The sequence below is a fragment of the Mizuhopecten yessoensis genome, unplaced genomic scaffold (genome assembly GCF_002113885.1).
Source record: "Mizuhopecten yessoensis strain PY_sf001 unplaced genomic scaffold, ASM211388v2 scaffold4723, whole genome shotgun sequence".
Taxonomy (NCBI): domain Eukaryota; kingdom Metazoa; phylum Mollusca; class Bivalvia; order Pectinida; family Pectinidae; genus Mizuhopecten; species Mizuhopecten yessoensis.
Genome location: NW_018405689.1, coordinates 72,591 through 89,004, shown reverse-complemented (window position 1 = coordinate 89,004; position 16,414 = coordinate 72,591). Strand labels below are relative to the sequence as shown.

Here is a 16,414-nt window from a genome sequence, read left to right as displayed (position 1 = left end):
AATTTCCTGTAGGACTAGGCTAGGTTACACTGTAACATTTCGATACATTTCCTGTAGGACAAGGCTAGGTTACAGTGTAACAGTTGGATTAATGTCCTGTAGGACAAGGCTTGGTTACATTGTAATAGTTGGACTGATTTCCTGTAGGACAAGGCTAGGTTACATTGTAATAGTTCGACTGATTTCCTGTAGGACAAGGCAAGGTTACACTGTAATAGTTCGACTGATTTCCTGTAGGACAAGGCTAGGTTACACTGTAATAGTTGGACTGATTTCCTGTAGGACAAGGCTAGGTTATACTGTAACAGTTGGATCGATTTCCTGTAGGACAAGACAAGGTTACATTGTAATAGTTGGACTCGTTTCCTGTAGGACTAGGCTAGATTACACTGAAATAGTTGGATTGATTTCCTGTAGGACTAGGCTAGGTTACACTGTAACAGTTGAATATATTTCCTGTAGGACAAGGCTAGGTTACATTGTAATAGTTGGACTGATTTCCTGTAGGATAAGACTAGGTTACACTGTAATAGTTGGACTGATTTGCTGTAGGACAAGGCAAGGTTACATTGTGATAGTTGGACTGATTTCCTGTAGGACAAGGCTAAGTTACATTGTAATAGTTGGACTGATTTCCTGGAGGACAAGGCTAGGTTATATTGTAATAGTTGGACTGATTTCCTGTAGGATAAGACTAGGTTACACTGTAATAGTTGGACTGATTTGCTGTAGGACAAGGCAAGGTTACATTGTGATAGTTGGACTGATTTCCTGTAGGACAAGGCTATGTTACATTGTAATAGTTGGACTGATTTCCTGTAGGATAAGACTAGGTTACACTGTAATAGTTGGACTGATTTGCTGTAGGACAAGGCAAGGTTACATTGTGATAGTTGGACTGATTTCCTGTAGGACAAGGCCAGGTTACACTGTAATAGTTGGACTGATTTCCTGTAGGACGAGGTTAGGTTATACTGTAACAGTTGGATCGAATTCCTGAAGGACTAGGCTAGGTTACACTGTAACAGTTGAATATATTTCCTGTAGGACAAGGCTAGGTTACACTGTAACAGTTGGATTGATTTCCTGTAGGACTAGGCTAGGTTACACTGTAATAGTTAGACTGATTTCCTGTAGGACAAGGCAAGGTTACACTGTAATAGTTGGACTGATTTCCTGAAGGACAAGGCTAGGTTACATTGTAATAGTTGGACTGATTTCCTGAAGGACAAGGCTATGTTACATTGTAATAGTTGGACTGATTTCCTGGAGGACAAGGCTAGGTTATATTGTAATAGTTGGACTGATTTCCTGTAGGATAAGACTAGGTTACACTGTAATAGTTGGACTGATTTGCTGTAGGACAAGGCAAGGTTACATTGTGATAGTTGGACTGATTTCCTGTAGGACAAGGCCAGGTTACACTGTAATAGTTGGACTGATTTCCTGAAGGACAAGGCTATGTTACATTGTAATAGTTGGACTGATTTCCTGTGGGACAAGTCTAGGTTGCACTGTAATAGTTGGACTGATTTCTTGTAGGACAAGGCTAGGTTACATTGTAATAGTTGGACTGATTACCTGTAGGACAAGGCAAGGTTACATTGTAATAGTTGTACTGATTTCTTGTAGGACAAGTCTAGGTTACACTGTAATAGTTGGACTGATTTCTTGTAGGACAAGTCTAGGTTACACTGTAATAGTTGGACTGATTTCTTGTAGGACAAGTCTAGGTTACACTGTAATAGTTGGACTGATTTCTTGTAGGACAAGTCTAGGTTACACTGTAATAGTTGGACTGATTTCCTGAAGGACAAGGCTAGGTTACATTGTAATAGTTGGACTGATTTCTTGTAGAATTAGGCAAGGTTACATTGTAATAGTTGGACTGATTTCCTGGAGGACAAGGCTAGGTTATATTGTAATAGTTGGACTGATTACCTGTAGGACAAGGCAAGGTTACATTGTAATAGTTGTACTGATTTCTTGTAGGACAAGTCTAGGTTACACTGTAATAGTTGGACTGATTTGCTGTAGGACAAGGCAAGGTTACATTGTGATAGTTGGACTGATTTCCTGTAGGACAAGGCAAGGTTACACTGTAATAGTTGGACTGATTTCCTGAAGGACAAGGCTATGTTACATTGTAATAGTTGGACTGATTTCCTGAAGGACAAGGCTAGGTTACATTGTAATAGTTGGACTGATTTCCTGTAGGACAAGGTTAGGTTATACTGTAACAGTTGGATCGATTTCCTGAAGGACTAGGCTAGGTTACACTGTAACAGTTGGACTGATTTCCTGAAGGACTAGGCTAGGTTACATTGTAATAGTTGGACTGATTTCTTGTAGGACAAGTCTAGGTTACACGGTAATAGTTGGACTGATTTCTTGTAGGATAATGCAAGGTTACATTGTAATAGTTGGACTGATTTCCTGTAGGACAAGACTAGGTTACACTGTAATAGTTGGACTGATTTCCTGTAGGACAAGGCTAGGTTATACTGTAACAGTTGGACTGATTTCCTGAAGACCAAGGCTAGGTTACATTGTAATAGTTGGACTGATTTCCTGTAGGACTAGGCAGGGTTACAGTGTTATAGTTGGATTTGAAGGACACGGCTAGGTTACATTGTAATAGTTGGAGTGATTTCTTGTAGGACAAGGCAAGGTTACATTGTGATAGTTGGTCTGATTTCTTGTAGGACAAGGCTAGGTTATACTGTAACAGTTCGACTGATTTCCTGAAGACCAAGGCTAGGTTACATTTTAATCGTTGGACTGATTTCTTGTAGGACAAGGCAAGGTTACATTTTAATAGTTGGACTGATTACCTGTAGGACAAGGCAAGGTTACATTCAAGGCTAGGTTACATTGTGATAGTTGGACTGATTTCTTGTAGAACAAGGCAAGGTTATATTGTAATAGTTGGACTGGTTTCCTGTAGGACAAGGCTAGGTTACATTGTAATAGTTGGACTGATTTCTTGTAGGACAAGTCTAGGTTACACGGTAATAGTTGGACTGATTTCTTGTAGGATAAGGCAAGGTTACATTGTAATAGTTGGACTGATTTCTTGTAGAACAAGGAAAGGTTATATTGTAATAGTTGGACTGATTTCCTGTAGGACAAGTCTAGGTTACACTGTAATAGTTGGACTGATTTCCTGTAGGACAAGACTAGGTTACACTGTAATAGTTGGACTGATTTCCTGTAGGACAAGACTAGGTTACATTGTGATAGTTGGACTGATTTCTTGTAGGACAAGGCAAGGTTACATTGTAATAGTTGGACTGATTTCCTGTATGACAAGTCTAGGTTACACTGTAATAGTTGGACTGATTTCTTGTAGAACAAGGAAAGGTTATATTGTAATAGTTGGACTGATTTCCTGTAGGACAAGTCTAGGTTACACTGTAATAGTCGGACTGATTTCCTGTAGGACAAGGCTAGGTTACATTGTAATAGTAGGACTGATTTCCTGTAGGACAAGACTAGGTTACATTGTGATAGTTGGACTGATTTCTTGTAGGACAAGGCAAGGTTACACTGTAATAGTTGGACTGATTTCCTGTAGGACAAGTCTAGGTTACACTGTAATAGTCGGACTGATTTCCTGTAGGACAAGGCTAGGTTACATTATAATAGTTGGACTGATTTCCTGTAGGACAAGTCTAGGTTACACTGTAATAGTTGGACTGATTTCTTGTAGGACAAGGCTAGGGTATACTGTAACAGTTGGACTGATTTCCTGAAGACCAAGGCTAGGTTACATTGTAATAGTTGGACTGATTTCTTGTAGGACAAGTCTAGGTTACACGGTAATAGTTGGACTGATTTCTTGTAGGATAAGGCAAGGTTACTTTGTAATAGTTGGACTGATTTCTTGTAGAACAAGGCAAGGTTATATTGTAATAGTTGGACTGATTTCCTGTAGGACAAGACTAGGTTACACTGTAATAGTTGGACTGATTTCCTGTAGGACAAGGCTAGGTTACATTATAATAGTTGGACTGATTTCCTGTAGGACAAGTCTAGGTTACACTGTAATAGTTGGACTGATTTCCTGTAGGACAAGACTAGGTTACACTGTAATAGTTGGACTGATTTCCTGTAGGACAAGGCTAGGGTACATTGTAATAGTTGGACTGATTTCCTGAAGGACAAGGCTAGGTTACATTGTATAGTTGGACTGATTTCCTGTAGGACAAGGCTAGGTTATACTGTAACAGTTGGACTGATTTCCTGAAGACCAAGGCTAGGTTACATTGTAATAGTTGGACTGATTTCTTGTAGAACAAGGCGAGGTTACATTGTAATAGTTGGACTGATTTCCTGTAAGACAAGACTAGGTTACACTGTAATAGTTGGACTGATTTCCTGTAGGACAAGTCTAGGTTACACTGTAATAGTTGGACTGATTTCCTGTAGGACAAGACTAGGTTACACTGTAATAGTTGGACTGATTTCCTGTAGGACAAGGCAAGGTTACATTGTAATAGTTGGACTGATTTCTTGTAGGACAAGGCTAGGTTATACTGTAACAGTTGGACTGATTTCCTGAAGACCGAGGCTAGGTTACATTGTAATGGTTGGACTGATTTCCTGTAGGACAAGGTTAGGTTATACTGTAACAGTTGGATCGATTTCCTGTAAGACTAGGCTAGGTTACACTGTAACAGTTGGACTGATTTCCTGAAGGACTAGGCTAGGTTACATTGTAATAGTTGGACTGTTTTCTTGTAGGACAAGGTAAGGTTACATTGTAATAATTGGACTGATTTCCTGTAGGACAAGGCTAGGTTACATTGTAATAGTTGGACTGATTTCCTGCAGGACAAGGCTAGGTGACACTGTAATAGTTGGACTGATTTCCTGTAGGACTAGGCTAGGTTACACTGTAACAGTTGGATAAATTTCCTGTAGGACTAGGCTAGGTTACACTGTTACAGTTGGGTCGATTTCTTGTAGGACTAGGCTAGGTAACATTGTAATAGTTGGACTGATTTCCTGTAGGACTAGGCAGGGTTACAGTGTAATAGTTGAATTGATTTCCTGTAGGACTAGGCTAGGTTACATTGTAATAGTTGGACTGATTTCCTGTAGGACTAGGCAGGGTTACAGTGTAATAGTTGGACTGATTTCCTGTAGGACTAGGCAGGGTTACAGTGTTATAGTTGGATTGATTTCCTGTAGGACAAGGCTAGGTTACACTGTTATATTTGGACTGATTTCCTGTAGGACTAGGCTATGTTACAATGTAACAGTTGGATCAATTTGCTCTAGGACAAGGCTAGGTTACACTGTAATAGTTGAAATGATTTCCTGTAGGACTAGGCTAGATTACACTGTAATAGTTGGACTGATTTCCTGTAGGACTAGGCAAGGTTACAATGTAACAGTTGTGCTTTATAACAGTGTATTACTGACACTGATAAAAATAGCAATAAGCTCGCCTCACATGATGATATATAAATAAAGAATCACAGTAACTTCTGTTTTATATATGGCTTTAATTACTTTCATATTTATGTGTTGCTACCAAGAATATGTACTTACTTTTGGTCAAATGAATGAACAGTGCAGCCAAACTTTCTGATCATGTCTATTTCAAACGCCCAGTTTCCATTCATCCTGTGTGTAACATAAAATCAGGCAAGGCTGTCTATATAATAACATATCACAACACATAATATGTACATGTGAAATATAAAGTGTATATTTAAATAAATTGAAATAGTGTAGATTTTTTCTTCCTTTTTTTACCCTTTTTTTCTTTTACCTTATTCAAACATTTTACTTCCCCAGCACATTAAGAATACTGCCGGGGTTAGGGAGCCCCGGGATCAGCATCTTCACAATCATGTGTCCTCATATAACAGAGCTATCATACTTTCTTTCATACTTACTAGTAATTATATTATTATTTCTTTATTTTCACTGTCTTCTTTAACATTTATACTTACATTAAAACTTACATTCAAAGTTACCGTACAAATTATCCTTACATACATAAATGCATACACTCCCTTTGCCGCGCCTCCAGTGTAGATTTTCATCTTTTATGCCTTATATATCTATCTATATATATGTAAATAAAGAAATAATAGCGGCAGTGTCGACAATGTGATTTGAAAAATCCTCAAACGCAGATTCGCTTTGAATATAGATACCATAACTGCGTTTGACGATTTATCTACTATTTTAACTCCTTTCCTTTAAATCACCATAAACACAATTGAACTACATATAGTCGGTTTTTTCAATATAAAGAGCAGTTAATATACGCATTCAACGGATGTTCGGATGCAGTGCCAAAATTGGAGTACGCTGTCGTTATTACTGAAGAGACTTATATATATATGCTGGTGTTAATCTTAATACACTATTGTACGGGTAATCTACAGCGTGCTGGAGTAGTTTTATAAATGAAATGGTGGCCTTAGTGAAGAGACTGCTGATCCTTAACTCTGGATTAACTTTTATAAATCATTATTCAGCTGGCCAAGATAATTTGTATCCTTCAGAAAATATATGATTTTTAGTCCAGTATCAAAATATGTAATGGTTTTCCATGCCCTTAATTTTTGGGCATTTTCACCAAAGGACTCAATTCCAAGAGATGTGATATCCCAGTAACTCAACTGTGTCCTTTGCTGTGTAGATCTTTATTGGTATCAGGGAACCGGATGGTTCTGAATACGAACCAACCAGTTTACGGGGGATGATGTCAAGTGTTGATCGGCAATTACGTCGCAACAACTACGGTCACACAATAACTAGCAGCCCCATGTTTGCCCAAGTGCGCGAGGTTATGAAAAGGAAACAGCGTCAGTTGAAACGCGACGGAAAAGGCAATTTAGCAAGCAGAAGTGATCCAATAAATGACACTGAAATCGACATGCTGTGGAATCCTGGCCAACTAGGTTCGAACACTCCTGACAGCTAACTACAAACTTTGTGTTTTCATAATACCGTTCATTTTGGTCTCCGGGGCTTTATATACTATTTGTTGTCAATAAATGAGGTTTATATATCTTTTACTCGGTTTAATAGAAGGTACTCGTGAAGGGACTTACCCGAAGGAGTAGACGGAACAGTCTGATGCTGGCCGTACATCTGTGTCATTACAGACCTCCCAGCCACCGTCACCGATCTGGCCGACGCGGACCAAGTTATGGCATAGGAACTGCGACTGTAGCATGTAACTGTAAGGTGGACCCGAAAAAATCTGGTTATTTTTACTGTCCACTATGATCACAGCTTCCACACTTCATTGATACTTTACTCAACAGTGTTCTACTTTGGTGGTCTATTAAGAATGACGATTGCCTACGTATTCCGTCTTTGCGTATTGCATAGTTATCTTCTCTTGTGAGCAGGTATTGATTGTGACGTCATTGGTTTGTATGAGAAAATTACGTCGTTTTCTCAAAATTTGATGACGTTACTCTCACAAACAAATGACGTAACAATCAATACCTGCTCTCAAGAGCAGATAACTCTGCAATACACAAAAACGGAATTAGTATCCCGTCTTCATACCTCATATTGATCTTCATACACCGGTTTGGTGATGAAGGAACTAAATCTGAATTCGCTGAGCGTTCTTTGTTACTGATACCAACCAATACATATACATGTACTATACAGTAATCCAAAACAGTCAAATACATCATACATATGAAGCGTAATATCATACATTACATTATCCCTCTTTATTTCAATGACTTAATAAGGAAGGTTGAAAAACAATAATCTAGCTAGATCAGACCATTACATCGATGTGAAATGTCATGTAAGGATTACCTGGAATGACATTTCAGTGAAATACAACCTTAGAGTTGTATTAATGACACCACTAGAAAATAACACTACTAGAAATACGTACCACGTAAGAGAGTACCTATTTAAGAAAATAAATAAATCGAAGGCGAAAGCCACGCAAAGAAATATTCACTACACCACATATCGTCCAGTACGGACTCATTACGGTACTGAAGGTCATAAAAAGGAAAGCCTCTTTAATGTAGGTGAACATGTAATTGTGGTGGATCGAGAACTTTATATTTCATTAGAAACATGATATGTGACTTGTAACTTACTCGTGGTACAAGGCGGCGCCCTGGACAGCCGTGATGTTCCTGAGAATGGTGATGGGAGGTAACACCGGGGCTGGTAACATGGCCGCCGTGTCCCGGATCTGTAAAGAAAACCTCGTGTGTGTGAATGATTTTTTTAGTTTATGATGACAGGCAGCTACCATTAATTTATTAGTATCTGACTGTTTCTTCTTCATATTTAGAGTGAATATCTACATCGCAAGTTTTTTCGCTTTCCTGGAGGAGGTTGGCCGTAAACTTGTAGTTGCGGAATGTATTCTGCCTAGGTTTAATTGAAACACAAGTCTACATTTTCTGTGGTATAAGAAGTTGCGGATTTATAACAATATAAAGGGATTTAGTGGCATTTCCCCCCATATTTTGTATTTTTACATATGATTCAGAACACATAAGTTATGGACTTAAAACTGTTTTGATCTTATAAACCATCGATACATCCTAAATGGGCGAGATGGCAATAAAGTACAGTTTTGCTTGTCTTTCTGCGTCGACCTACAAAATGTATTTGCCCCTTTTTTCGTATCCCTAGCGATTTTTGTTTTACTTTTCTTTTTATACATTACTTAATATTTATATATTTGTAGGGTTGGTTGACAGTTATATACTAGAATAGAGGGAGGTTCATTAATCCAGTCATATTTCTCTCCAGACAAATCCAATTGTCAAACACCTGTATTACTGGGAATAATTTTAAAAAAAGAAGGGGGAAAATTGCCTTCCGAACACTGCTTTTTACGCGAGACAACTAGATTAACAGCTGAACTGTCAAGATTTGAATTTATTCATTCATTTACTCTCAGAGAAACTTAGAAATGTGGGTATATTGAAGTCCACAATGTGACGCGACGCCTTGGTAGACAAGGAACCATTGTAAAACAGATATATTCAATAAGAATCCTGCAGTCAAGACTGGACAAGTTTACAAATGTTTTCATAAGGGTAGCTAACATTTTCCAGATTTTAATGTTATTACTGTCGAAGGACTACAGAATACTGATCAGAATACGTGTACATTACAATGTTAGGTCGGATTGTACAGTTTGCGATCTTTACTGGAGCACTTTAATTACTTCGCCAATAAAACTGCCACTTACAAGATAATAAAATTCATCGAATGTGCATATATTTATTGATGACTATGACCAATCGAGACCCTAGCCGTGGGGTGTTTAAAATTTAAAGGGAATTTGATGAGAATGCATTTGCGTAACAGTGGGGAAATACAATGTTCACACTAGATGGGATACATATATTTACATGCACTTTTTGCAGATTTGTACTAAATGAGGTTTGCCAAATTTCCACTAGACACACTATTGAGAGATGAAGTTTGGGCTTACATCTAAGACTATTTTATGATTCCAGCGTCTGGTCCCCAGCGATGAACCCGATCAACTTACGTTACATTTGCGATTTTGTCAAAGTATAAAGGAAAACCCATCATTGCACACACACAAATATTTCCTGTCAATAGGGCGTTTGTTCTCCTATCATTTATTTATTAGACAGTTAAATCAACCGCGTGACCTTCCGAGGGGGGTATCGTTGTGGTGTTCGGGTTGTGTCCGAGATCCTCTCGTTAGTATCAGGATACTCCAGATGATAGGTCCCGTTGCCCAATAGACTACTTAGCCAGATACCAGAGGGACATCCATTTAGGTTGAAGAGACTCCACTGTCGTCATCATTTAACGGTTTTCGACTATGTTTCATTTAGGCATGAACAATATACTGTCATGTGTTTGCATGTGTCATGGCTTGAGCCTGAAACGTGGGACCTGGGTAGAGGATAACATTGTACTGGTCTTTGTGTCAGTAAAGGGACCAACTCCCATACAATTGCCGGTGTTGGTAGGATTTGTAACCTCTGCACTTCTAGTATATAGATTACTGACCCAAACAAAACATACCGGTTTTAAAAGTTTAAAGAATAGCTTGTTGGTAGCACACAGGCACCTGGCATTACTAGAACACAAGTTCTAAATATCAGAGGATGTTTTGTTGTTGTGTTAGTGTATTGATCTGTATGTACAGAATGTCTTAAATGACATGTTTCTAAGGGCATGAACATGCGTGCTTACAAAATATAAGACGTATCCACCGGTTCGCCAACTATTGGTCGCGTACGTTAGTTGGTGGATCCTCTTGAAGTGATAAATCTTGAATCCAGCGGAATGGATATCCCTCAGGTGTTGTAGATATGTCATATAATGTTGGGACGTTGTGTTCCCATTTGTGACGTCAAGGGTAACGTATATCTGGTATACTTTTCTCAGTACGCCCCTCCTGGCTAGACTGGCGAAAAACGCCAGCTGTTTGCTTTCTGTCGTCAGCATTACAGACACTTGTCCCTTTGAGAAACAAAAAATAAACACAGTCACATTAAACAATACCTCTGGTACACATACCGCATGAGAACACAAGGCATTGTACATATTAACACCACATATACGTATTTGTACAGCTAAGGTCAATATATATGATATTCATTTTAATGACCACTGTTATTTTTTGTAAATGTTTGTGTGTATGAGACAGCCGTGTCTGTTGAACACAACTCTGACAAGAGTATGTTACGTATGATAAACATCTACAAATGACTAAATACTGAGTCCAAATATTGTATAAACAACATGATAGTTTATCAAGCGATATTTATCCTAGTCATATGGTAAAAAGTAAATGAAAATAGCATTCATAAACGCATGCACACAACATAACACTGACATACCGTGGCTGATAACTCCATCATAACAGACCCAGTACTGTTGTTCTTCTCCAGCTTCGTCATAAAAGATCTAAACATGAAAGAAACACTTATAATTCAACAAATACAGCATTTATTACAAACCAGTTTCAAGAACGAATCATGCTATTAAAGTACAAATCCCGCTTGTATTATTTCAATTTTACATTTTTGACATTATTCAATTGAAGTGCATACTATCGACTATAAGAAACATACATTTCTTTAACAGCTTCTTCCGACAATCATGTCTTCTAGTTGACACTATGCTCTTCTATATTCTAATGATTGTCATATTTGTACAATACTTCGACTGACACTTTAAACATATCTAGAATAGACATCCGGAACATTTAGAAGATTCTACTGTTATTACTCACGAGATGATGCCAATTTGTTTTATGTACAAATGACGTAATAATCAGTCACATTGGACAGAATCAGCTACATTCTCCATGGGAAAAAATAACATTAAAACAAAATTTTAAAACATTACCTGTAATCGATTATTTTTACGGAACACCTGAAGGCTGCTTCAAATTCGTGCTTCTCTGCAACGTCCTTACTGCTGACAAAAACGTCATCGTTGACGCAAATCGAACTATTAAGTTATTTTTTACAAAAGCTCAAATTGTCAGATTGTAGCCATAACAAAAAGGTATGTACCAAGGATACATTTTCCATAGATTAAAATCCTATTTATTATTATAAGGACCCCTAATCGGCAATGAGAGTCTCAGTCGTACATTTTCGATTTGCTTAAATGCAATTGCATATATATTTTTATGTATGCATGCTTGTTTTTTTAAGTCAAACATGTAGATTTATGCATGATGCAGTCTGCGCTTACAAAAATCTTACTTCAAATTTTACTTTTGCATACATATCTAAACGAGACATTATTAAAAGAAATCTATAGTCTCCCACCTCTGGACAAATCGGTGTAAAATTATCAAAAAGCTACAAATCTGATTATAGTGGCGTGGGTCCCAATTTTAATCGTTACAAATTCACCTGAAGGGATCCTCGCGTACAAAACTTAACATTTGTAAATGACACAGTATATACAACATGGTCCGGATAAAGTGGTGTAGTTAAACATTGGTCATACTTATAGTTGAGCATGAGCCCCAGTTTAGTACGCAACACTCCGTCATTCCAAGAGGTACTCGCATACAAAATTTGACAATTGTAGTAGAAACTGTAACTGGTTTATTACGCGGACAATGGACGGTCAATAAAGGGCCACAACTCTATGTATAATGAGGTACTACGCCCGATTTTAGAAAGGCCACCCCACTTTCCGAAAAGTCAGCAAACAATTTTTTGTTAATATCGTCGTCAATTGATCTTAACAGTTGTGTTGATACTTTCTATCGTATTTGTGTAGATACCGTCGTTATATGATCTTAACAGTTGTGTTGATACTTTCTGTCGTATTTGTGTAGATACCGTCGTTATATGGCTATAGTATTCAATCTTAAGGTGGCCATCCTCATGTGATTTGCATGTACTGTTTGACTGTTAATTGTGATTATGTGTTTTATTAGTGTTGCGCATAACCTTGTGTTGATGAGATATGAAGACCGGTAAGGCGTTTTGTTATACTTACGCTACGAAGTACATAGTACAGTCCTTTCCTCGCGGGGGCCTCACAGTGCACGCGGGCCATCCGACCCCTATAGACCCCACCAACACACGGACCGGACATAGGACCTGTAGTGACGTCACGTACCTATGAATGGAATTAGAAGTCCCTGTTTAATGAGACAAATAAAAAAGAACTGGTGATTGATAAGTATGGGCAAAACGGATACACGACCCTGTTATAGGGTTTAAACAAATTATAAACATATACTGGTACTAGTGTACAGGATTAGAAAGACAGCGGCCTGTATCATTTAGTATTCGTTTCTGTTAGAAGAGAAGTTCGAGACCTCCCCGTGAGACCTCCCCGTGTGACCTCCCCGTGAGACCTCCCCGTGAGACCTCCCCGTGTGACCTCCCCGTGTGACCTCCCCGTGAGACCTCCCCGTGTGACCTCCCCGTGAGACCTCCCCGTGTGACCTCCCCGTGAGACCTCCCCGTGTGACCTCCCCGTGAGACCTCCCCGTGTGACCTCCCCGTGAGACCTCCCCGTGTGACCTCCCCGTGAGACCTCCCCGTGTGACCTCCCCGTGAGACCTCCCCGTGTGACCTCCCCGTGAGACCTCCCCGTGTGACCTCCCCGTGAGACCTCCCCGTGTGACCTCCCCGTGAGACCTCCCCGTGTGACCTCCCCGTGAGACCTCCCCGTGTGACCTCCCCGTGAGACCTCCCCGTGTGACCTCCCCGTGAGACCTCCCCGTGTGACCTCCCCGTGAGACCTCCCCGTGTGACCTCCCCGTGAGACCTCCCCGTGTGACCTCCCCGTGAGACCTCCCCGTGTGACCTCCCCGTGAGACCTCCCCGTGTGACCTCCCCGTGAGACCTCCCCGTGTGACCTCCCCGTGTGACCTCCCCGTGTGACCTTCTACTTCTACTTCTAAATGGTACTGACCAACTTCAACAATTTGAAGATAAAATGTCAGACAAGGAGTGAAACATGGAAAGAGATTGTATTTAAAAGATACGAGATGGTCTAATTTGAAAGGTGACGGTAGAGGGCTGATTTGAATAATTCCGTTGTGGGGCTCGAAATAATGTCAGGTGGGAGTTTATTCCACTCGGGTATAGTTCGAGGGAAGAATGATGCCTTTCTGGTCTGGGTTTTTGAGTGGGGAATTTGATACGAAAACTGGTGGACCTAAGTAAGAACATAAAGGTCCAACAGCCATTAATGGGACACCTTACCCAGCTAGGAATGTCATACTAACAGACAGTAGATACAGATGCTGCGAACGATATAGATACCACTGACATAGCGTTATATACAGGCCTGTATTTGGGATATAAACACTGATCGGCTGTTTGTAGATGTCGATCAATGGACCATGTCAATTGACAGAAGATATTATTGTGACTGAAAAGTATTGGGTAGTCTGAGAAAATACGATTTCAGATATATTGTAAAGGCTATACCAGCCATAATTGAAATAACCTCCAAAAGTATCGGCACAAACTTTTTTCTTTAAAGCCGGTAGTTAGAACTCATATTAATCTTGCTAGTGCGGTGTGATCCCCATGTAGTATTGATATTATCGAGGATTAGGGCCGTACCGAGGCTTATTCCAGCGACTGAACTCCCCTTTATCCCGGGTATCTTAAGATTGAAGCATGTAAATCAAAAGACAATACGACTAAGATATACCGAGACCCGAAATCTTATACCCTGCATCACACTATTACGCACACTTTCACGTTACGTATCGCAAAACAAAATATGGGACGACCTTCATTCTGGTGCTCCTACACAGATTTAAACATCCATTCGAAAATCACTAGGAAAATAGAAAGGTATCATGATGCAATGATAATTTCATTTTTTTACACAATAAGATATTCATTCAGAAAGTGTCGATTGTCTTTAGGACCTCAAATAGAGTTTTAGTGACATGCCTGTGATAGATATCTTCTATCAAGCTCGGCTCCTGAGACCGTAGGATTGATTCCTCAGGTATCCGGGTGTAAAACGGTGGTCGGTCGGCGAATTCTCTCACCTGTGTCAAAAGAAGATTTTGAGTTGCATATCTTGAAAAACTAAATAATTGGGGATTTCTCATAAGTGGTTACACTGTAAACGAGGATGTCTAAATCGAAAAGATCCCGATACTGGCAGGAAGAGCTGGGACGTTACTGCTGAGGAAAGGAAATTTACCGATCGCGGAGTCACATATTAAGGTGGTGAAGTAAACATTACTGTCAGACTGAAGGTGATACCCACTTTACTAATCAAGTTATTAAATGTAAGTACATACATGTTGATGATATAAAACAATCTGATGGATTTTAATCTTCACTTATTGTAATTGTTTGAATAAGTTATCAAATCAATGGTAAAACAACACAACAGAGTATCACCGATGTAATCAAATCGCTCACCGGTTCAGTTGTAGTGGTAGTTAGTCGCGTCGTGGTTGGTTGTGGTGTCGGGGTGAACGTGGTCACAATAACTTCCTGTTGTAAAATCCACGTGCCAAACTTGTTACCAAGATATAGGGCTATCTCCACACAGGCGCACATAACCAGCAGCCCCAACACCCGGCGGTACAACAACCTCATGGCTATCTCTCAGAGGCAGAACACCGCACTGATAAAGAATGCTAACTTATAAAACATCTCATTATCAATAAAAACAAAAACGAAAACAAAACTCACAGTCTCTAATAGGCACATTTTCAACACAAATAAACTCATAGTCTGGCCAATAGACATATAATGTAATTGGCGAAAACAATTCCCAATGGACAGTGTGTATCACACTGAATGACACAGTTTTGTTGTATTTCATTGCAACCATTTGATTATTACTCAAACAGGTAGACTCCGATGTCATTCTTGAATATTAATATACAAGAGATATCTATCAATATTTATCAATATCTCCCTAACTGATCAAACTACTCTAGAATCGCTTCTCCTCAGATAAGTATACGTTAGCAATCCGGGAGATGCATTCATCAACTATACCAAGGTACGATAACATGGCTTCCCTCTCTCAATTTCTGGTTCCGGTAAAAGAAAACGAAAACCAAATTACTTTTTCTTTTAGAAAATATAACTATATATATATAAAAGATATTTGTGCACATTGCAAAATCATTGTAAACAGTTATATTATTTTCTAGACAAGGTGTTCAAGAAACCTGAATTGCTCATATGCTCTTATTTGATTTTGACGTCCCCGACTTACTTCAATTAGGAAGATGAATTTTATAAATTACCATCTAAGCTTAAAATTAATCACTCAATGCCATGATCAGGAACATCGGCTGTATTCGGCAGTTTCTAACTGCAGATGCATGCAAGATTTTGGTGCATTCACTTGTTACCTCTCGGTTGGATTATGGTAACGCCCTGCTCTGTGGTATATCTGACAAACGAGCTAGTTACTCGTACTCGAAAGAGAGAGCACATCACACCTGCGCTTTATTCGTTGCACTGGTTACCTGTACGATACATGTCGCAGTACAAAATTCTGGTATACACATACAAGGCACTGAATGGAACAGCTCCTCAGTACCTACAGGAACTTGTTACCCTGTATCAGCGGTCAAGATCACTGCGGTCGGAGTCAGAATCTTTGTTGTGTGTCCCAAAATCTCGTACTGTGACCTACGGAAACAGATGCTTTGGTAGGGTTTCGGCTACGTTGTGGAGTAGCTTACCATCTGCTATCAGGAAGCCAAATACCCTGGCCAAGTTCAAGAGGGACATAAAAACTCACCTCTCCACGTCTGCAATTTAGAATCTTTGCAAAGACGTCATGTAAATACCACCCTTTTATTTGTTCAAATATGTGCACATTGCTTGTTAAATGTATGAAAGTGATTGCAAGCCTTTGTTGTTTGTTTTCACAATTATAACCATTACTATTATCCATATGTTGTAAAGCGCCTTAGAGTAAT

At 39.3% G+C, this 16,414-nt stretch overlaps 1 protein-coding gene across 1 annotated transcript in view; it reads right to left on the bottom strand.

Moving 5' to 3' along the window:
- LOC110449639 overlaps positions 1 to 16,414 on the bottom strand; it is a 31,239-nt gene that overhangs the window by 12,561 nt on the left and 2,264 nt on the right. The window contains exons 2-10 of the mRNA XM_021496624.1: positions 14,889 to 15,096; positions 14,406 to 14,506; positions 12,481 to 12,603; positions 11,365 to 11,433; positions 10,854 to 10,920; positions 10,204 to 10,473; positions 8,106 to 8,203; positions 7,080 to 7,208; positions 5,560 to 5,634 (exon numbers count right to left, since the gene is read on the bottom strand). Coding sequence (XP_021352299.1) covers positions 5,560 to 5,634; positions 7,080 to 7,208; positions 8,106 to 8,203; positions 10,204 to 10,473; positions 10,854 to 10,920; positions 11,365 to 11,433; positions 12,481 to 12,603; positions 14,406 to 14,506; positions 14,889 to 15,068 — 1,112 coding nt within the window. The 5' untranslated portion in view covers positions 15,069 to 15,096. The remainder of the gene's footprint in view (positions 1 to 5,559; positions 5,635 to 7,079; positions 7,209 to 8,105; positions 8,204 to 10,203; positions 10,474 to 10,853; positions 10,921 to 11,364; positions 11,434 to 12,480; positions 12,604 to 14,405; positions 14,507 to 14,888; positions 15,097 to 16,414) is intronic.